The sequence below is a fragment of the Epinephelus fuscoguttatus genome, linkage group LG19 (genome assembly GCF_011397635.1).
Source record: "Epinephelus fuscoguttatus linkage group LG19, E.fuscoguttatus.final_Chr_v1".
In the NCBI taxonomy this organism is placed as follows: domain Eukaryota; kingdom Metazoa; phylum Chordata; class Actinopteri; order Perciformes; family Serranidae; genus Epinephelus; species Epinephelus fuscoguttatus.
This window is the reverse complement of record NC_064770.1, coordinates 8015670-8038857: the sequence shown is the minus strand read 5'-3', so window position 1 is coordinate 8038857 and position 23188 is coordinate 8015670. Positions and strand designations below refer to the sequence as shown.

General features: G+C 40.1%; 1 protein-coding gene across 7 annotated transcripts in view; it reads left to right on the top strand.

Annotated features, from left to right (window-relative positions):
* The window catches only part of LOC125879583 (caskin-2-like), an 83788-nt gene that overhangs the window by 40287 nt on the left and 20313 nt on the right, over positions 1–23188 (top strand). For all 7 annotated transcript variants that reach the window (XM_049561536.1, XM_049561535.1, XM_049561534.1 and 4 more), the window contains exons 4-6: positions 14931–15028; positions 16978–17123; positions 21102–21197. In XM_049561536.1, the coding sequence (XP_049417493.1) occupies positions 14931–15028; positions 16978–17123; positions 21102–21197 (340 nt within the window). The remainder of the gene's footprint in view (positions 1–14930; positions 15029–16977; positions 17124–21101; positions 21198–23188) is intronic.

Below are 23188 nucleotides of genomic sequence, written 5' to 3'. Positions count from 1 at the left end.
GCCAGTATTTTTTTTTCTGGTGATTGGCTTGATCCATAGTGTATGTATTTCACAAGCAGAAAGAGTCTCCTGTCTGAGTTCATCCCAGTGCTCATGAGTCTGTGATTTAATGTCCTCCTGTTAAAACAACTGTCGCAGCCTTTTCAGCTTTAAGTCAACACCGTCGTCGTAACAAAAGCTCAAAGAGAGATGACGAGCTGGGAGTCTGAGAGTGCCGTAAAACACCAGAGTTAGAGAAACATCAGTCCTGAGACGTCGTCAAGTGTTGGCCTCCTTTGTTTAGCTCCTCAGAGGGTCAGAGGGGAGCCAGAGAGGTCAAAGGTCAGGGAGCATAGGGCCGGACCAAGACTGGGCGTTTCCAAAGAGCCTGGATGACTTAATGCAGCGTTGACAGCCGAGGCATGTGAGAAATGAGTCAGGAAAGAGTTCACAGAGCTGATAGGTGGAGACAGAGTCAATTAGGCCCATTAGTTCTTCTACAGGGGGTCACTTCACCGTCAGGGGGAACATAAACAACACTGTGAAAACTGTAGTTTGACTTCTACATGAGTCGATGTTAGACATATAATTAATTGTTTTTTACAGTAAACAATTGAGGATTTGTAGGAAATTATTACATGGATAAAAAATTGCTGAAGTCAACAACAGTTATTTTATTATTTTATGAACGTTGACTTTTTGTCAACTGTGTTCATTTGAATCTCAGATTTTAGTGAAGTGCACAGATCTCAGTAGATCACAGTAGAGGAATGCGAAAACACAGCTAGTGACAAACTTTGTGGAGTTACAAGTCAGTGTAGTCAAGAGCAGACATAAACAGTAGAAAAACACATTTCTGAGTGGAGGGGGACTTCAGGAGCTGAATTTTGTTAGTTGGCAAATTCAACAGTATTGATGCTTACAACATGTAAAAATGAGGAGCTTTGATCCTGCGCTTTATTCTGTGGGGACATTTGGACGCAGGAGGTTGTAGTGACGAGACACTTTCTGTTTAAATGGGAAAGTTGTTGCAATGTTGCAGCAACATTAGCATGTCTGAATCTTTGAGTGTGTGTGTGTGTGTGTGTGTGTGTCTGTGTGTGTTGGGGCTAATAGCTTCCACAGGGACGTTGGAAAAGAGTTTTTCATTATTCATCAGAGCTGCTGGCGGCTCGCTGGGCGATGGAGCTCCGCCTCGCTGCAGTAATCACGCCGCTGCATCTAAAAACAACACCCATAACACACTAACTTCCCACAATCCTCCAGTGTTCACCCAGCACGTCGGATCATGTTTGTACACAGTCAGTCAGCAGACAGAGACCCTGTTCTCACGAGTCAGTTTTATTTTTTGTGCGGGTGTTTCTGTTGTGTCGCTGCTGTCAAACCATCAGGAGTTTGTGTGACTCCACTGAAAAATGATTCTGTTAACATCTGTTTGGATTAAAGGGTCATTTTCACCAGTTTACAGCTGAAGTGGATGTTGGGCTGTGGCCAGAGAATGTCTAACATGTTTTCACTTAACCTTAGAATGACTAAATAATTCATCTTTTAGAATCGCTGTTAATAAATTAATGGACTAATAGTTTCAGCATTGAGCAAATCCCAGTCAGAAAAGTTAACAGGCAAAATCAGGTATTAATTAATTAATTACTTGGATAATAACAGCTTTTGACATTATTAAAACAAAGTTTGTAAATAAAATAAAAGTGATGAACGAAAGTTAAAACGTCTGTTTCCTGTCAAACATGAAATATAAATCACAGCTTTCTATATTTATAATGTTTGACATGTTCACCACCTTAGTTTAGAGTGTTAGTTTGTTATTATTTACTAATTATCGAAGTAGGGGACATAACCACATTATCTTTAATTATAATTTAAGATATTCAAATGATATAAAAAAAGTATTACACTGCTGGCAAGGTGGTATTCTCATAAAAGTATGCTGTCTATGCAAAGAAAGACACAAATACATTTAAAATTGACATTACATGACTTGAGGAAACAAAGGAAAAGGGCTTTTGCTCAAAAGGTGGAAAACCTACACCTACCAGAATGCACTGCGCCACATTGGACCAAAAAAGGCTTCCATTGGTGACTGACGTAATGTTGGTTGTTTTGATACAGGACACAATATTACTGCCAGCTGGTAACAAAAGATCTTGTTTTACAGTTAAATGGCAAGCAGAAAAATATTTCTCAAAACATTTGAGAAGAGAAATCAGCAACACAGTAACAGTATCTTGGTCCATATTTGATCAGAACTGCTTAGTTTTACCTTGACCAGTTTTTTCAGCCTCTATTTTACAATATAGGAAACAGTATGGCACCAAATTCCTGTTCTCAGATTCTCATATTACAGCCAAACAGTACACTAAAATGATGTTTCATAAGACGTTTTGGGTCTGTCTGTCCATCCACTTCTATACTCATCTCGTCTGTGGTGGGGTTCATGCGAAAAGTACAATCTGTAGGTTGAGCAACAGCCCTAGAGCCAATTGAAAATCTGCCAAATTACAGCATTGCCAGTGACAATGAAAGCCACCGGCAGATTGGCATGTGGCCTTGCTATATTTAAGTTTTATTTAAATACTTGCGTTAGTTTTGCATCTTATATCATAATACACTGCTCAAAAAAGCTTTGACAGTCGCTCTGTGGATTTCATCCCAGTACCTAACAGCAATCAGGGTATTGTTGGCTATGACACAGAGGTCAAGGATATGCCTCTCCAGACCATCACTGACTCACCACCAATCTGCTCATTCTGGAGGATGTTACAGAAAGGTCAGAAACATGCACACCATTAGTCTGCTGGAGGTCATTTTGTAGGGCTCTGGCAGTGCTCCTCCTGTTTCTCCTCACACAAAGGAGCAGATACTTGGCCTGCTGCTGGGTTGATGCCCTTCTACGGCCCTGTCCAGCTCTCCTTATAAAGGCTGGTCTCCTGGTATCTCCTCCAGACACAGCAAACCTTCTTGTGACCGCAGGTATGGATGTGCCATCCTGTAGGAGCTGGACTACCTGTGCAACCCAATTAGGCTGCAGGTACCGCCTCATGCTACCAGTAGTGACAAGAACACTAGCAGAACACAAAACTAGAGAAGAATCAGTCAGGAAGGATAAGGAGAGAGCAATTGTCTGTATTAACGGCAGCAATATATTAAACCATTCCCTTTTTTAGGGGGTTGTCTTGCACCAGTTTTTACTTGTATTTGAGCCAAAGCAGATGAAATTGAACTTGTTGTTATACTGTGAGGATAAAGTGTTCCCTTAATTTTTATTGAGCAGTGTATACATAATTAATGTGATTTAAATCCATAAGATTTCTTGAACTTTTGGTGGAAAGTTCAGACATGGGTCAAAGAAAAAGTTATCTATAGCCCCTTTTACAGACAGATTTTCAGCGAATGTTGGGACATTTTGCAGGCAAGCTGCGAGCGTTTAGACCCACAGAGCCGGATTGGCGAGTTGATCCGAGGTGCCCAATTTTACGCCTTGTAGGGTAGACATATTGGCGGAACCTTTTTAGTTTAAACAGACTGAGGCGGCCTTCCGCAACGGGAGGGCCTGTTGATGACGCCACACGTGTGAGCCACTGGCGGTGGATAAACAGGAAACAGCTGATAGCAGGAATGAGCATTTTAAGAGTTTCTTAACATTGCAAAAACAATTTCTGCACATAAAATTAAAATAACAAATTTGTGCAGCTTCGTTGGCCGTCTGAGCTCTCTGTCAGTTAATTTATTCATTTGATCGTTAAACTCTCTGAGGGATTCGGCGTCTTCTGTTGAGCATCTTGTTGACATAGAGCGCAACACTCTGAATAAGTGAACTAGTAAAACGGTAACATTCAGAACAGAACCACATCAGACGAAGGAAAAGAACAGAGCCTGAGGTTATGTTTAATGAAACAGAAAGGCATCCAGCTCGCCTCGTCTGAACAATAGCTGACATACTTTCCTCCTGGCTCACACAGTTTTACATTTCGCCAAGTTTTCAGCACCAAGGATTAATTACAGTGTGCAGCCCCTCCTCTCCAGGTGTATCAGCACACCTGTTACTCCTGTTATGATTGAGGGAAAGTTTTATTCTGTGAAGAGACAGGAAGTGTGCAGACAGACCTGAGGTAAAGTCAGGGTTATTAAAGGCGTGTTAGTGTTTGTGCAGGTCGGCCATTCATCACCGAGATTATTTGTCTTTATTGACATGCCACTGTGTGTGTGTGAGAAACAAACTGGGTATAAAGGAGCTCCTTTTCTGCATCCCCGTGAGACAAATTAGTATTTGAGTCTGTTGGCTCTGTGTTTGCTTGTGTTTCTATGGAGAGCAGAGCTGGAATGATTCCCTGTGAATCGCTGTGGTAGTGGGAGCTCTGCTCTTTTGTCAGGGAGGAGAGACCCCAAGCTACGAGCCGCCGTCACACGTCTGAGGAGGGTAGAGAAACCGTACGGCTGCTGTAACACAAACTCATTCAGTTTCCCAACAGATTTATCATCTGAATGCTGCGGACTGACAGTCATCTGGGTCTCATCTGGGTTTCATGCAGACTTTGTAAACCTAAATCCCAAAATAGGACAAAAGCAAACTAGGTACTGAAATTAGAAATTTTGGGGTTTAGAAACAAGTTTAGAAAACTTAAAACAAAACAATGAAGTAAGCAAGACTAAAACTCCAAAGCACCACAAGTGGAAACGTTACCAGCCTGTCAGACACAATTAATCTCATTTTCAGGGTTTGAAATATAGAGAGCTACGTGAAGCTAGGCTCCCCTGAGAGAGACAGGAGCTCCACAGTAAGCTTTATTTGAGATACTCAGGGGGAGCGCTTAAATATTGTACCTTTGGGTGCCACAGGGTTTTTTTTCTGTATGTATATCTGTGTATATTTTCCTTTTTTTAACTATCATATAAATCTCAGGCTAAAACACGTATAAAAGCTATATTTAAAAAAAAATTAATACTTGCATACTTTTACTAGTAACATTTTCAGTGAAAGACTTTCTACTTGTAACAGAGTATTTGTACAGAGTGGTAGTAGTTCTTAAACTGGAGTAAAGGATCTGGGTACTTCCTCCACCATGTGTAGTGAGGTCTGTGTGATCTTGTTACTGTAAATGTTCTCCATGTGCCAACATGCCCGACCTGCACTCATAAAGAACAGCTTGTAAAAGTTGTTAGTAATACCATCATAAACAAAACAAATGAACCACGCTCTGAGCTGTCAACATGAACACACTGTAAATCTGCTGTTAAAACCTCAGTCTGTTCAGCTCTCACATGTTCAGACATCTGAGGAGAAAAGTCATAACTCATTTGCAGTGAAGTGAGACTGAAAACATCCGGTCTGTGATGGGTCAGTTAAAGGCCTCCATGTAGTTCAGACTCATACTCTGGGTGTTTATCACTAATTAAATATCACAAGATTAAGTTTGTAGTATGAATATGTTCTCAGAAACCTAATTTGGAAGTGGTGTCAGGCAGAAGAACATTGACTCAAAAATATTTTCTGTGCAATAATTCTTTGTTTAAAGGCAGTTTTTTTAAAGGAATGGTAATGTTTCATGAGGACCTTTGAATTCTGATGCTTTTTCAGTGTGACAGAAATACAAGTGAATTCTTGTCAGTGAGTAACTTTATTTATTCAGGATCTATTGAATTCAACATCTCCTCTGCTGGAGAGAATAGATTACGCACATACTTAAGCAATATCACACGAGAGGGAGTGATGTTATACTCGTATATCGTCACGGCTGTGATTCGGTCATAGGCATGAGGCCGCAGGCCGGAGACAGCAGCACTCATGCAGCCCCAAACCATGATGCTGTCACCACTATACTTGACTGTAGGCAAGGGACAGTTGTCTTGGTGCTCTTCACCAAGGTGCCACACATGCTGAAAGAGCACCAAGACAACTGTCCTTTGCCTACAGTCAAGTATAGTGGTGGCAGCATCATGGTTTGGGGCTGCATGAGTGCTTCTGGCTCTGGGGAGCTCGGTTCATTTAGGGAAACATGAATTCCAAGCAGAGCATGATCGCTCCTCTTCAGAAACTGCTGCAATGCAGTTTTCCAACATGATAATAACCCAAAACACACCTAGTAGATGACAACTGCCTTGGTGAGGAAGCTGAAAGTGAAGGTGATGGACTGGCCAAGTATGTATCCAGCCCTAAACTCACCTGTGCACCTGTGGGCCATCCTCAAGCTGAAGGTGGAGGAGCACAAGGTGTCTTCACATCCATCTGTTCCATGATGTCATCATAGAGGAGTGGGAGAGGATTCCTGAAGCAACCTGTGAGCTCTGGTGAATTCCATGCCCAAAGGGTTAAGGCAGTGCTAGCTAATAATGGTTGGCAAACAAAATATTGACACTTTAGGCACAATTTGGACATGTTCACTGTGGGGTGTACTCACTTATGTTGCCAGCTGTTTAGATGTTGATGGCTGTGTTTTGAGTAATTTTCAGAGGAAGGTAAATCTATACTACTATACAAGCTGTACACTGACTACTTTAAGTTATATCAAAGTGTCATTTCTATAGTGTTGTCCCATGAAAAGATAAAATAAAATATTTGCAAAAATGGGAGGGGTGTACTCACTTATGTGAGATACTGTATGTTGCTTTTCTCCAAGTCATTGAGCTCCGCTGATGAAACACTGACAAACCTGGATGTGTGCTCAGATGGATTCAGCTTCTCCTCTCCCTCATCTTCCTCTGATGACCATTCATAGTTCAATTCAAAACTTATTTTAGGAAATAAATCCATATTTTTGGCTGTTTGACAGTGGATGAATTAATTAGCCTACAACGCAACTGCTGACCTAACTGACACTAACCGTCAGTTTTGATTTGATTGTTGATTGCAATCAGCTGTGAGGCGGAGTGATACATAGACAGTGAAATAACCATGATGTTGTACTCCAGTATCATCACGGTTATGCTGTCTCTCGACCAATCAGATTGCAGGGCCGGAACTAACTGTTGTATAATGTACAATATTAAAAGTCAGTCACACAAACAATAACCACACATAATTGTTGGGTTTTCAGTAGAGTTCAACGTGGGTTTTGTTAAACAAACTGCTTTTAAACCAAATGTCTAAATGTTTGTCAAATATAATAAAAATATATCTGTTTATTAGATTCATTGAAGGCATGGATAGAAGAGGTACACACCTTTTTGTTAGGGTTAGGTGGCATGGCCAAAAAAGAGCATATTGGTTTCAAGCTTGGGCAAATTTTCTGTCGCAAAGTGCAGAACAGCTAAAACATCAGACAACAGATGAGAATTCTTGTGCAAACTGTTGAGTGAGAACAACAAAAAGACCTGAATCACTTAGGACTATGGATTATGGTCTGCAGGTGGTTAGCTAGCGTTACACCCAGGACACACTGCCTGGCTGAGCAGTGCGTGTGCAAGGCAGCACCTCCCGCTTTTCATTTTCATGCCCATGTTGACTGGTTAGAGCAGCCACATAGTCTACATGTGCAGCGCAGCTCAACTTCAGCTCATTTAGAGAGTCGGAGTCTCCATTTTGTTTTTTCATGTGATATGTGGTGCCCAGCAGCAATAAACAGTAAAACTGATCTGTTGATAGTCACATTGACATTACAACTTTATATATACTTTATAGAGGATCTTACAGAAAACTATATATACACTCACTGGCCACTTAATTAGGTGCACCTGCTAAACTGCTCATTAACGCAAATGGCTAAACCTGTGGCAGCAACTCAATGCATTTAGTCATGTAGACATGGTCAAGACAACCTGCTGTAGTACAAACCGAGCATCAGAAATGATTTGAATGATTTAAGTGCCTTTGAAGGTGCCATGATTGTTGGTGGCAGACGGGCTGGTCTGAGTATTTCAGAAACTGCTGATCTACTGGGATTTTCATGCACAACCATCTCTAGGGTTTACAGAGGATGGTCTGAGAAAGAGAAGATATCCAGTGAGCAGCAGTTCTCTGGGTGAGCATGCCTTGTTGATGCCAGAGGTCAGAGGAGAATGGCCGGATTGGTTTAAGATGATAGAAAGGCAACAGTAACTCAAATAACCACTCGTTACAACCAAGGTATGCAGAAGACCATCTCTGAACCAACAACATGTTGAACCTTGAAGCAGATGGGCTACAGCAGCAGAAGACCACACCAGGTGCCACTCCTGTCAGCTAAGAACAGGGAACTGAGACTACAATTCACACAGGCTCACCAAAACTGGACAATAGAAAATTGGAAAAACATTGCCTGGTCTGATGAGTCTTGTATGCTGCTGTGACATTCAGCTGGTAGGGTCATAATTTGGTGTAAACAGCATGAAAGCATGGATCCATCCTGCCTTGTATGGATGGTTCAGGCTGCTGGTGGTGGTGGTGGTGGTGTAATGGTGTGGGGGATATTTTCTTGGCACACTTTGGGCCCCTTAGTACCAACTGAGCATGGGTTAAACACCACAGCCTACCTGAGTATTGTTGCTGACCGTGTCCATCCCTTTATGACCACAGTGCACCCATCTTCTGATGGCTACTTCCAGCAGGATAACGCTCCATGTCACAAAGCTCAAATCATCTCAAACTGGTTTCTTGAGCATGACAATGAGTTCACTGTACTCCAATGGCCTCCACAGTCACCAGATCTCAATCCAATAGAGCACCTTTGGGATGTGGTGGAACAGGAGATTCACATCATGGATGTGCAGCTGACAAATCTGCAGAAACTGAGTGATGCTGTCATGTCAGTATGGACCACAATCTCTGAGGAATGTTTCCAGCACCTTGTTGAATCTATATATATATATATATATATATATATATGTGTGTGTGTGTGTGTGTGTATATATATATATATATTGTCCATGCATTTCCTCCTCACTCCGTCTGGTCAAGGCCTTTGTAGAGAGGGTCACACCCTCCTCCTCAATGTTAAGTGGTGGTCACAGAGAGCCTCCATCTCCCAGAGGGGGGATTATTGGGAAGACCCACAGTTAACAAGTCTGAGGACTGTCAGGTCAGCAGGACAGAGGAGGGATTGTCTCCTCCTACCTGTGTGGTGGCCTGCAGCTTCAAACAGGAGCCAGCTGAGGGTCCCGTCTACCTTACTGGTTAAAACACTTACACCATGTGAGGAAGAAGTACTCTGATCTTTTACTTAAGAAGTATCAATACATTTATGTAGAAAAACTCCATCACAAGTAAAAGTCTTGTATTCAAAATCTGCCTTAACAAATAAAACATAAAAGTACGGATGTTTTCTGCTTGATGTAGCTGTGGAGATATTCTAACTTTTAGTCTCTGGTGTGGATCAAACTCCTAAAAACAAACATCAGATATAATAGTAAAACACTGCTAATAATACTTACATACTTGAACCTAAGTAAAGTTTTGAATGCATGTCTTAAGTATTTATACAGTGTGATATTAGTACTTATAATAAAGTGAAGGATCTGAATGCTTCCGCTGCTGCCTGTGTCTGTGATCCTCTGCTGATAATGAAAAGTCTTCATTAGCTGCCTTCAGGGACTCTGCTCTCCTTTTCACACTAATTATCTGACTCCTATGACTCCACCACAACACGGACGAGACTTCCTCCCAGCTCGCTTTAAACCCTCCTGACTCAGACGACTGAAGGAGTTCTTCTTCTCCTCTTCCTGCCACTCTCTCCTGCTCTCTGTAACCTCTCTTAGTAATTCATCCATTATAGTCGGAGCTGCCCTCGGCACTGTCTTTTACTGTGCCACATGAATACCAGTGCTCACATTACGCAACAGAGAGAAAGGAAGCACTAAGAACAGCCCTTCCTCTCCGTCTTTATTCATTTCTTTCTCCTCTAATGTCTCTGCCTGCTTTATTTATGGACCAGCACATGTAGCCTGTAGCTTTTTTTCCTCTCCTGTCTGAGTTTCTCATGTGGTGGGTCGGTTGGGAGATTCAATCAGATCCTTTATTTTGGTAGAAGTACTAATAGCACACTTTAAAAACACTCTGTTGCAAGTAAAAGCACTTCACTGCAAATGTTACTTTAGTTAAAGTATGTACTTATAAATGTAATTATTTAAACTATTAAAAGTAGAAAAATGTCCCCTGTGGCTGTTACGCTATTGTATGTTATGTCATTAGATTTTGAATTAGATTATAATGCCTCATGCATTAATGTAAAAACACGATTTTACTGTTGTAGTTGGTTGAGGTTGAGCTCATTTTGACCTCTTTAAGGTGCAGTCAGCGATTCTAATCCAGAACACTTCTGGTCAAACTCAGTGAATATCTCCTCATGGTCTGCTAGCTCTCCGCTCTGTGTGTGGGCTGAAAAGAAAAAATCTTGTGTTCATTCAGTCCTGGCTCTGTAAATGGGACAGTAACAGTTACTAGGACCAAGCTACACAACTCTATTTTAGTTATTCTCCCTCATATCAATAATTTGTTACAAAAGCTCCCATGGTAGAAATTAGGGGTGGGTGGAAAAATCAATACAGCATAGTATTGCAATATTGTTATGTGGCAATATCATATCGATACACAGTGCCAAGGATCAATTCTTTTTTAATAGATAAGTTATTGGCGTGACAAATATAAATTAAACTGTAGGTAGTCTACTAGAAAAATTTAATGAATTGCTTTTTCAGTCCATTAGATTTTGCTGCTGCAAAAAATGGCTGAAGTGAGATGAACAGACTGAAAACTTAATGTTACTTACATAAAACAGATGTTGACAAAGTTTTCCTTTGGGGACGTAATTTACAGTTGAAAAAAAAAAGGTAAGAAATCACAATATATCGCAGTATATTTAATCAATCGTATCACAACATATTTAAAATTGCAGTAATATTATATCATGACTTCAGTGTGTTGATAATATTGTATCATGGATCCTCTGGTGATTCCCACCTGTAGTAGAAACAGTATTGCTCTGTCAATGTCATACAGCTCAACCCTAGTTTCATCACTAATACATGTTAATGATTATCAACGTGGTGGGATGTAGCAGACAGTTTAAAGGCATACTTTGCTGATTTTAAGCCAGGCAGCTCCTGGAGCTCCCCGCCCGTCTGCCAGCCAAAATCTGCTGGATGACACGACATGCGCAATTGATGACGCAAAATGACACATTTCGCATCATCTGGCTGATTTTTGCTCACAGCATGTGGGTAGTGTTCACGCTGCTGCTGGCCTTAACACGATCATCTGCACACACTCCCCACACCGTGGTGACACAGATCTGGATAAAAATCTGCAAAGTGTCCCCTGGTGTGTATCAGAGTTACACCAATAAATTGTCTGTTAATAACTTAATGTGGATATATTAGTATTAGTATAGTATATTAGTATAAAAGGTGTAAATCTCAAGTTTCATCACAATTCCATATTATATTGATTCTTTGGACAGCTATTATATCACAGAGTCTGCCACAATATGATTTTGTTTTGATTCAATTCATCAGCCTGCCATCAGTATGGGATGATATTAAATATCCTCTTTGTCTTTCTCTTGGCTGCTCAACATTGTCTGCGTGGCGCAAGGCCGCTAGTACTGTTTAAATGTTTAGAAAAGAGGTGTACTTGGATGCAGGGGCGTCGTTTCAGCAAAAGCTAAGGTATGGCAATATGACATGACGTCACAGAGCTACTGATGATGGAGTTTCAAAAATAGGAACTTATATAAAACTTCACTTTGGTCTGTGACCTGTCAGAAGTACATACTATGCTATTGAAAACTGTTTCAGAGGACATGAAGCTGTTTCTCACATTCATAATACCTCATGTCTGCATGTAATGCACAACTTGGTGAAAGCAGTGAAAACATCGGACCTATTTCGGGTGCATATTTCAGCACCACGGACAGTGAGCGGACATTTAATTATCATTAGTCATGTGTTTAACTTCACAGAAAATACAGAAAATAAATTAATTACAAGCTCATTTCTAGAAGGTAACCAAGGGGTCTGGTGTATGAAACACAGTAAAACAAAGGCCAATTTGGTACAATACTGAATAGGCAAATTTATTGGAGTGTCTCCAGAGCCCGAAAATACAAGCTTAACATGCCGACATGAAGAAAAAACCCACATACAATCAGACAGGCTTCAAGACATCATTTAGACAGGCTGTCCACAGCAGCAGAGCAAAATGCTTTTACAACACACAGATAACTCACATAACTCATAACTCGTGGAGGAGCGAAGTGGCGAACAATTTGATTCAATAAACTCACTAACACTCGTATTCACTGATGAGCATATTATTGACCTATTTAAGTGCAATACAATGAAAACAACCAGCCAGTGCGCCTCGGACTATTTAACATATCACATCTGATCACTTGCAACAAATATGAAGGACACTCACAAGTAAGATGACTACAGAACCTGTCTCCTTTTTTTTCTCCCGATTCCAAGGTATGGCAGCTGCCATACCTCGCCATACCTAAATGACGCCTATGCTTGGATGGAAATGGTGACACAGGAGTGCCATGGAAATTTCAAAATAAAGGCGTATCTTAAACATGATGATACGTTTCTGTTTTCACTTTTTTTCAATGATATTCCATCGTAGATCATTAAATCAATATATCAATCCAGATGTATACTCTTATGAATACCCACTGTTAAAGTAATCCACAATAAATCTTAAGTATAACTACTCAGTCCGCTTATTTCATTAAGGCTCACGGGGGAGCTGGAGCCTATCCCAGGTGACATTGGGCGAGAGGTGGGGTACACCCTGGACAGGTCGCCAGACTATCACAGGGCTGACACATAGAGACAGACAACCATTTACATTCACACCTACAGCCAATTTAGAGTAACCAATTAACCTGCATGTCTTTGGACTGTGGGAAGAAGCTGGAGTACCCACAAAAACCCACACTGACACGCGAAGAACATGCAGACTGCACACTGAAGGCCCCTAGCCGGCTGGTGGTTTCGAACCCAGCACCCTCTCTCTGCCACTCTACATAACTTGTCACCTCAAATAAATCTTCATCTTCAAACTGTTTTCATGATGCTGAAAAATGTGCAACACATCTATGTTTGAATTCAGTTAGACATTGAGAGGCTGATAAATGGATGTTTCTGGAGCTGGGCTTGAAAGAGTTAACAGTACACTCACACACACACTAGATTTTTTTTCTTTCTTTAATGGCTGTTTATGTCTGATCCACAGACACTCATTCCCAGAAATAGACTCTATAGTAGACGTGGTTGCAACAAACAGGAGTTCTATCAAAGAGGGTGTGATCAATGAGCTGAGGAATTCCCAGGTAATTTACCTGTAGCTGCAGGTCGACGTCTGACTCATACAGTAACACAATAGTCGGACTCTGTTCATTCATACAGCGAGCCCAGACACACCAGAGAACATTGCTGGTAAACACACCTTCAAATTTGTCAGAGCAACCACCTGGACTCAAGGGTGAACTCATTATAATTTGGTGGTTGAAGGTCACTGTGACATTAGTGTTTGGCCACAACTAGACTCACAAGTCAGTCTTTAGATGCTTTGTTTAACTAAAGACTGATGTCTTTCTCCCTGATTTTGTGTTTAGATGGGCGGATACAATTTCAGAGTTTAAAAAAACTCCCTACGTTGCAGAACCAATAGTAAATCCACAGGGCGGTCCTTAGGTGGCTCGCTGAACTCTTGTGCTCGTAAACATAGTCCGACTGCGTTAAAAGTTTTAAACAAAGTCGCTGTAAGCCCTTCATTTCCACAATGCTGTGGACTGAGCACACGTTTGATAAAACGGAGTTAAATCTCTCGGCATCTGTTTTCAAGCTCTCTGTGTATTTGTGTCCTTGTAGACGAGAAAAGGGGGAGCGCACATTTCCGGGAGGGCGTGTCCTTTTCAAAAATGCAAAAGGCGTTGCTTTGTTGCCGGCTGTTTTCTCCGGTGTGTTAAACACACTTTAGAAAGGAGTGTCCCCAGACTATCAGAAGACGGAGATCTCTGATTGTCTGGTGGCGAGACTAGGCCACAACTCCAGACTTCATAAACTAATTTTGACAACATTTCACACAAATGTCTAACAGGATAAGATGATGAAGTGATGGCATTTTATATGCAACAGGTCAAATTCATTGTGACATCATAAACACTTTTCTAGCCATTACTCCACATCATATCTCAGTAACAAAAGGGGAGAGATTTGGTCAGATACTGAATTGGTGACACTAATCTTGGGTGTCCATGTTAAACTGTTCTGATTGTATAGATCTTCTGTGCTCTCAGGTTGAAGATATGTGTGATGCGTCTATGTTTTAGAATTTGTAGCTTCTTTGAGAAGCTGAATTTGTAGTTTTTTAGAGTTCCATTTATACTTAATTTGAAGTTTTTTGTAACGGGTTTGTACAGAAACACAACCACAAAACAACAGAAGACCGTTTAAAACACCAATCCCGCTTGTACCAGCTGATCTGATGTAATTCTTTGTCCTCTTCCTTCTCTATGCCCTTCATCTCACGAGTCATTTTAAGTATTTTTAACCTAAAAAAAGTTCGTACTAGTATTCATGTAGAAAACCATCTGAGGCACAACCAACCCTGGCTCTGTGGATAATGTAAAGCATCTTTAAAGCCCTCTGATATATGCATTAATCACACAAATAATACAAGATGAAACAAATCATTAGCTGCAGCCTGAACGTGCTCACACTGCTCAAAGATTTAGAGGATGAAGAGGAGAGGTCTGCTCCATATTGAGTTTTAATTTTAAGTACTGTTCTTCCATAAAGTCTGCAAGAGTCTGACTTGTTAAACATCAAACTCTGATGTGTTTTATTGCATTTACAGTCTGATCTTAATGAGACTCCGTGTGTGATCTGTGAACTGATGTGGTGTCTCAGAGTGCTTCAGATGATCCAGCTGGGGGTGAAATCAGTCTTTTTATGAACATTGCCGACTGCAGGTTGTTTTTATCATATACAAGTCTGACCTTTGACCTCTTGTCTCTCAGGTTTTCAGCCCTGCACCATGCCGCCCTCACAGGCACCACTGAGCTGCTGTCTGCACTGCTGGAGGCTCAGGCTACTGTGGACGTCAAGGACAGCAACGGTTAGACACACACACACACACACACACACACACACTTGAACCTTCTTGGTGTCATGCTGTCTTAGGAGCCTAAGATTGTTACATTGCTCGTCTAGAGAAAACATAGACGTAACAATGCCAGTGGTGTAGGAAGTATTTAGGCTCTTTATTGCAGTAAAAGTACTAACACCACACCATAGAATTGCTCCGTAACTAGTAAAAGTCCTTTATTGAAATTTTTCTTGAGTAAAAGTGTGTAAGTATGATCAGGACAAAGTACTTAAAGTGGAAATAGTCAAGTGTTTTGCTTTAACTTTTTATTATGTGATTCCCTATGAGCCTCGCTTTCACTACGCAGATCTGAATGAAAGCGGGTACGATATTCTGCGTAAATGATATGTGGATTTATGGCACAAAGGAAGTGCACCAACCAAAACAGTAAGAGGATAGCACTTGTTTTCCCCAGTAGCTACAGATAGCTATCCCCAGTTACCAAAGATTATCAGTCATCTCCACTACTGTCCCCAGTAGTGGAGATGGAACATGAGGGAACAACTAAAGCAGTGGTTTTCAAACATTTTGTGCCCAAGGCACAGCAAAGGGCAAGCCAAAATCTCAAAGCACACCTGTATTAATATCTGTGCACAATAGCTTCTGTAGCTTGTGTTATCACAAATACGTGTGCGCAACATACCGATACAGTCAATTAAAAATTCATAATTTTTTGTGTAGGCCCAGTTGAATATTGCAATAATAATTTGTATGGTTATCACAAAATCCCACGGCACACCTGGATTTGCATCACGGCACACCATTTGAGAACCACTGCACTAAAGTAACTGTGTAAAACAAAATGCAGTGTGTCCTGTGTTGTTGACACTTAATAGGCCCTGAGGAAATCCAGAGCGTCCCAGTTGTCTTTGCAGCAGCAGTAATAATACATACAGTTACATACAGTATATACATTCATATATGCACACATACGTACATATATATATGTGTGTGTGTGTGTGTGTGTGTGTGTGTGTGTGTGTGTGTGTAAGAATATATGTAATATATGCAATGTCAGTGTAATGTGCAGGTTTTAGCGCAGGAAACTGGCACCAGTGGAACTGATGGAAGTGTAGAGGGAATGGTACAGAATAGTTCAATGTAAGTCTTGAAATGTATAAAACAGTGTGCAGTCTAGAGCGTGTGTGTGTGTGTGTGTGTGTGTGTGTGTGTGTGTGTGTGTGTGTGTGTGCGCTTTCACTACAGCTCATTTTTATCTGCGTGTCATCCAGCTGGTGTGTGTGTGCATTTATGTTTGTACAGTGTGTGTGCGTCTGTTTACTGTGTCACTGCTGTAAACACACACACACACACACACACAAAGTTTACTGACACTTGTAAAACTTGAATGAACATTTATAGTGAACTTTAACAGTGAGTAGAGACAGCAGGCTGACATAGTAGTATATAATATTCAAACACTTATATAGCTGTTTATTTATTTATTTATTAATGTAACTGATGTTCAGTTACGAGGTAACTGTGCAGTTACCTAACTGCAGTGCAGTTTTTAGGTACTTGTACTTTACTTGATTATTTCCATTTTATGCTACCTTGTACTTTTACTCCACTACATCTCAGAGGGAAATATTTACTTTTTACTGCACTACATTTATTTGGTAACTTTGGTTTTTTTTTCTGATTCAGATTATAATAAAAAATATAATCAACTAATAAATGATTATGATTAAACTACCCAGAAGATTATAAAGTGATAAAGATGAGCTCCACCTTTAGTAGCTGTAACGTTCAGTGATTAACACATTAATGCATCAGTAATTATAATCCAGTTTTATGATATATGTTGTTCTAAAATGGGTCATTCTGCATAATGCATACTTAATTTAAAGTTTGATTATACAACTGTTATGCATTTGAATACAGGACATTATTTCTACTGCATGTTCTACTGTGTGCAGGAATGCGTCCGCTGCATTACGCAGCCTGGCAGGGAAAAGCTGAGTCGGTCCTGATGCTGCTTCGCTCTGGAGCTTCAGTGAACGGTATTTCACTGGACGGACACATCCCTCTGCACCTGGCAGCCCAGTACGGACACTACGAAGTGGTCAGTTCAAGCATCATTATATCACTTGTTACTTCTCATTGCTGTCATGTTTCACCCCTGACCTGTCACCACTTCTTCTCTAAGCTCGTGTTCTGTATCTGTTTGACTCTAGTCGTCAGGATTTTCCAGTGTTCTTTTCCAGCGGCTCAAACCTCTGATTTTAAACTGATGTTTCAGTTATTTTGTCCATTCACTACATTCCTGATCACACCGTTGTTTACAGCTCAAAGCTGCGTTTGTTACTTGTGCCAGTGAAAGAGATTCAGCACCAATACCGCACTTTTTTTTTTTACTCCACTACATTATTTGACAATTTAAGTTGGTCACTGTTTTGCAGATCAAGATATTTTTAATACAAAATATCATTTGTGTTATATTAGTTTAGTTTAGTTTATTGTTGTCATATACATCAAAAGTACAGTGCACAGTCAATGCAATGAAATGCATTTTGCCAGACCCCTTCTCAACACTCATATCACAATAAAAATAACAATAAATAATAAATAATAAGTCAATAAATAGTCCATAAAATAGTCTAAACAACATTCAGTAAACATCCAGAGGAATAATCATGTGCACACGTGTTATTTAGTGTCAGAAATTCAACCTGTTCTCAATACAAAGTAATGTTTAATATTTTAACATTTCAATATTTCTTCTTCTTTCTTGTGTCAAAGTACAGACACAGGTTTTAGAAAATGTTCAAACAAGCTGTTTTAAATTAAAAACATGTTGAAATATTCTGACTGCACTGAGATAAAAGATAGGAGTATGTTTGTAGTTCATAATTATATTATTGCCACTTTTAGTCGTGATGGTAGTGATAGTAGTAGCAGTAGCAGTAGTAAATTACCCTACTTCAAGAAATATGAGCATGTCTTTTGCAAACATTTAGTTATGTCTGTGCAATAACATTGTCTAATAAATAAAACAAAACCAAGTCCAATCAATCAATCTGTTCAAGAAGAAGTAAGAAAAAGTACCAATCTAACACTTGATGTCAACTTCTTACTGTTCTGACAGTGTCTCAAAGAATAAAAAAATAGCTGTCAGTCTGATGCTTTTAACTAAAAGAAAGACATATTACACCTAGTGTCAAGTCTCTGAATTGGTTACTGGTAATGTAGAAGACTGATTTTATTATACCGCTTCCAGTCTACAAATCACTCAATGGACCAGGACACAGTTATATTCCTGACATGCCTGTCTGTGTTAACCCTTTAGACAGAGTTGGGTAAATTTTAGGTTTCACTGGTGTACAAGCGTAAACCTGTTTGATTAAGTCAAACCAGTTGAACCGGCATTTTAATTATGACACATCATGGTAAATTAACATGGGGGGATGGCGCACGCTGTGTTTGTTTACCACAAAGTTGTGTTTTTTGGGCAGACCAGAGGACACATGGCAGAGTTAGTCTCTCAAGAAAACTAAAAATGAGCCAATATGGTGACATTTTGGATTTGGTGCTGATGAAAGACATGTCCTAAATGGCCTCAAGTGACGCAGTGTGCTGTTATGAGCTGAACTTTTGTTAGACGCCCTGTTTCTGTCAGTTCCTGTAGCTTGCTTTGAAAGCGCCGCAATTTACCAGGAACGGCAGAGAGCTTGAATGTTTCTGGTAAATGACCAACACTGATGACAACCCACTGTACGTGCTGTTGGCTATATTGTCTGTCTTTTTCAGTAAATATCACAGTGTAAACCATGTGTTTTCTGTTGATTCAAGTGCAACACCTAGTGGTAAAATTCTGTATACTGTTTCAGTCCGGTGTTTGGTTGAATGTCAAACCGGTTTAAAAATTTTGACACCAGCCCAACTATAAAAGAACACTTTGGTCTGCTGACTTTTTAACACAATGCATATCACAGTTTCAACAGCACATGTTGAAAAGGTCCTGTAAACGAACTGCACAAAACAATTGAAAAATATTCTGAAGAGTCGGCTGCAGAGCCCCCAAATAACAGATGCACCGGGGGGTAAGAAAGAATGTGAGTAGAGGGCAGTCACTGCAGGGATTGAGAATTAATGTTGGTGATTGTGTTGCAGGATCAGACAAGGGAGGGTGTAGCAGGAGGGACAGAACTGGATGTGATTGGATTTGCAGGGATTCAGAGGGTGATAATGAGGTGGATTTTGGAGGACGTTGGGGGGGCGTAGATTTGGGGTGATCAGATTTTGGGTGGGGGTGTGATTAGTGACCCTGTTTGTGTCTCAGTAGAACAGATGTGAGGAGATGTTTTGACTGATGAAATGAACACTGCAGAGGTTTTTCGTTTTATTAATCCTGAGGTCAGACTCTCTGTTATCACAAACCTCTCTGCTATGTTTTCAGACCAGGATTAGAATGAATGTAGGTGAACTACAAACCCCCTACTGAGAAAACTTTCAGGCACTTTACTGAGATTTAACTGTTGGTGTTTACACAAAACATCTGATTAAGTCTTTACTCAAAATAAAGATAATTTCAAATTTCAGTTTGTTTTTGTTTGTCACATTCCTGCCAACACTTTAAAGTTACACCCACCCCCATTATAGACACCACTACTGTATTTAAGTACTGCACTTAAATACAGTTTTGAGGTACTTTATCTAAGCAGTTCCATTTTATGCTGTTTTATACTTTTTCTTCTACCTGGATTCATGTTTTAGTCCACTACATTCATTTGAGTCAGTCGAGGTGGGCTTTTATGTTTAGTGGCGTATTTTTGCAGTTTGATATTCATTAAATAAATATTATGAACAACTGACACCACATTTAAAGGTTCCAGATCAAAGCTATTGTTCTTCAGGACATGGTGAGATGAGAGCCTAATCTATGAATACATGTATAATATGTTCATGTTTGTGTAGCTTTGATAGTATTGGCAGTCTGTGAGTGCTCTGCATGGTGGATTTTTTACTTATTTAAAAGGTTAAAAGTAGTATGCCTCTGTTTGCTTTGATTGTTTGAGACAAGATTATAGATTAAAAGATTATATTCTGTTGTCTATTTTACAGCCAAAGTATGCATCCAAACACAGCTCCAGCTAGTGCAAATAGAGCCACCTTAAATCCATCTTTCTAGAGCTCCTAGATTCCTGTCGTCACTGTAATCCATCCTGCAGGGTCCCTGCAGAGCTGTGATAATAACACACATCTGTCTTGTTTATTCAGCCCAGATTATGTCAAGGTTTAAGTCATCCGATTGGCTGAGAGATGGTGGAACATTATCCACATTACAGCATTGCCATAACACAAACCCTCTGAGGGCCAAGACGCTGCCTCGCTCTGCAGGTGTTTCAGTCTGCTCAAGGGTCACACAGGGTCAGGCTAGCTGTTCCACCCCACCTCCAGTCTTTATGCTAAGCTAAGCTAAAATAAGCTAAACTAAGCACATCCTGTCACCAGCTCTGTACTGAACACACAGACATGAGATTTATGTCCATCTGAACATCTCACTCATGGAAAAGTAGAGAAGAAAATGAATTCCCAAAATGTTGAGCTATGATTTGAGGTTGATTTTAATCACTGTGAAGTAGTATTTTTATGTCTTTTATAATATTTCGTTCGGGTATTCACACCAATGTCATCATTATTATTAAATATATATTTTGTATTTGTGTTTGATTGCTATTTTTATTGTTATCCTCGAGTGGCAAGTCTTTTTTGGTTTTGATTTCAAGTTGAGTCTAGTCATTAAATTTGTGACTGAGTCCAAGGTATATGACTCAGGTCCACACGTCTGGTATTAGCTTTATTTTGTTCGCTCTCTCTGTACATCCACACATTTCCTTGTGTGGATGTTTCCTCCAAACAATTATGGTACACAAATATGTGTAAACATAGTCCCGACATTAACATACACAACAGCTCCTCTCATAATCACTTTTTCCTTCCTTTGACATGTTTGTACTAATATATATTCTCTTGTGTCGATCTTTTTACATCACATCTTGTGCTTTTCATTCATAACATAATGTTGTTTGTTTTTTTTTAGTCTGAGATGTTGCTGCAACATCAGTCCAACCCCTGTCTGGTCAACAAGGCCAAGAAGACTCCTCTGGACCTGGCCTGTGAATTTGGAAGAGTCCAGGTGAGAACGTTTGTTTTTGTTGTGGGGACAATAGCATTATGGGGACTCACCAACCTTGTGGAGACAGGTCCCCACAAAATAAATGATTAAACTTTGGCATTCAGAGGTGGTTTAAGGTTAAAGTTATAATCCGGGTTGGTGTTGAATTTAAGTCTCAAGGGAATGACTGGAAGTCAAAGCAATGGCCTGCTAAGTGAACTTTGTCTGCGAGTGTTAACTGATGGTTCGACAACACACGGTCACAGCTGGACAAACACACACACATGCACACACACAAGCGCGCACACACACACACACACACACACACACGGGTTTTATTGTGTTGCCATGGCTACTTTTCTATCTCTGTCTGTAAACATTACTGTTATCTTTGTGATGTCTTTGTCTCTTTGTCTTTTTCTGTCTCCATTCTGTTTCCTCAAAGCTAAATTGTAGATGTCATGGCAGCAGCTACACAAACAAACCATATTTACATACACACTTCATAAATCCGAAGGACATATGAATGGATTATGAGCTAGGTCTTACTGTGCAGTAATACATCCATATTTGTCAAAATTTCTTGTTGTAAACTCCAAGAGCTCAGTGGAGTAGTAGGACCTTGCATACTGAATATCCACCCATATGATTTCAAACTGCTATTTATTTGTGTTATATTTTATTAATTCAGATACAGTAAGCTTGTGTTGAAATTACAAAATATAATTAAAAAATGATTGAAAGCTCAGTAGCTCTACTTTAAAACATATGTATTGTCCATAATGTTTAGTATTGTCATTAAATTATTCAATATATGTGTTTTCTCCGTATGTTTTCTGATGTTTTTTGGTATACATTCTGACTTTTTTAATGTACAAACCAAAACAGCTGCTCCTTTATCATCTCTGTCCATCTCTCCCTGCCCTCTGCATCTTCCTTTGTGGTGCCGACGACCTGCATGTTCCTCCCTAACCACATCTATAAAGCTCCTCTTCAGCCTTCCTCTTTTTCCTCCTGCCTGGCAGCTCCATCTTTAGCATCCATGATAAGGGGAGGGTTTTTTATTTTTTTCATTGTATCGATTGTCAATCTTACAAATACAAATTTAACTTCAGGTGGCCAACTTTAATAACAAAAACAATTGCTTTTTCAGTCCACTAGATGTAATTTGCTTCATTAAAAATGAAGTAGTCTGAAAATGGATGAGCAGTCTGATTTAACAGATATTGTCAAAGTTTTCCTTTGAGGAAAACAATTGCAGTTAAAAAAAGGTAATAAATTGCGATATGTTGCAATACACTTGACTGCACTAGTAAGCTCATTGCAACATGTTTAAAATTGCAATAATAATGCATTATGACTTAGTATCATAATAACATCATATCATGGGGCCTCTGGATCTCCACGCCTACCTGATATACGCAGCATTTCTCCTTTGCACATGTCCAAACCATCTCAATCTCAACTCTTTTGCCATCTAACCTCAGCTGTCCCTCTAATATTCACATTCCTGGTCCTGTCCATCCTCGTCACTCCCAATGAAAAGCTTTGCTTCTTCAACCCTGCCACTTCCAGCTCCACCTCCTGTCTTTTTGTCAGTGCCTCACCTTGAAATCATACAACATAGCTGATCTCCCTACCATCCTATAAACCTTTTCTTTCACTCTTACTGGTACCCTTCTGTTGCAAATCACTTCCAATACTCCTCCCCACCCACTCCACCCTTCCTGCACTCTCTTCCTCACCTCTCTTCCGCACTCCCAGTTACTTTGAACAGTTGACCCCAAGCAATTAAATTCCTCCACCTTTGCTACCTCTGCTCCTTGCATCCTCACCATTCTGCTGCTCTTTCTCTTAGGTGTACTCCATTTTGCTCCATTTTCCAAATTTTGTTTAATGGACTAATAATCTGAGTTTCCAGAAGCTTGCGAGAAAAACAAGCAAAATGGCTAATGCATGGAGTGACGCGAATTTGGATATACAGATGCAAAATGTGGCACATGTGCATGGCG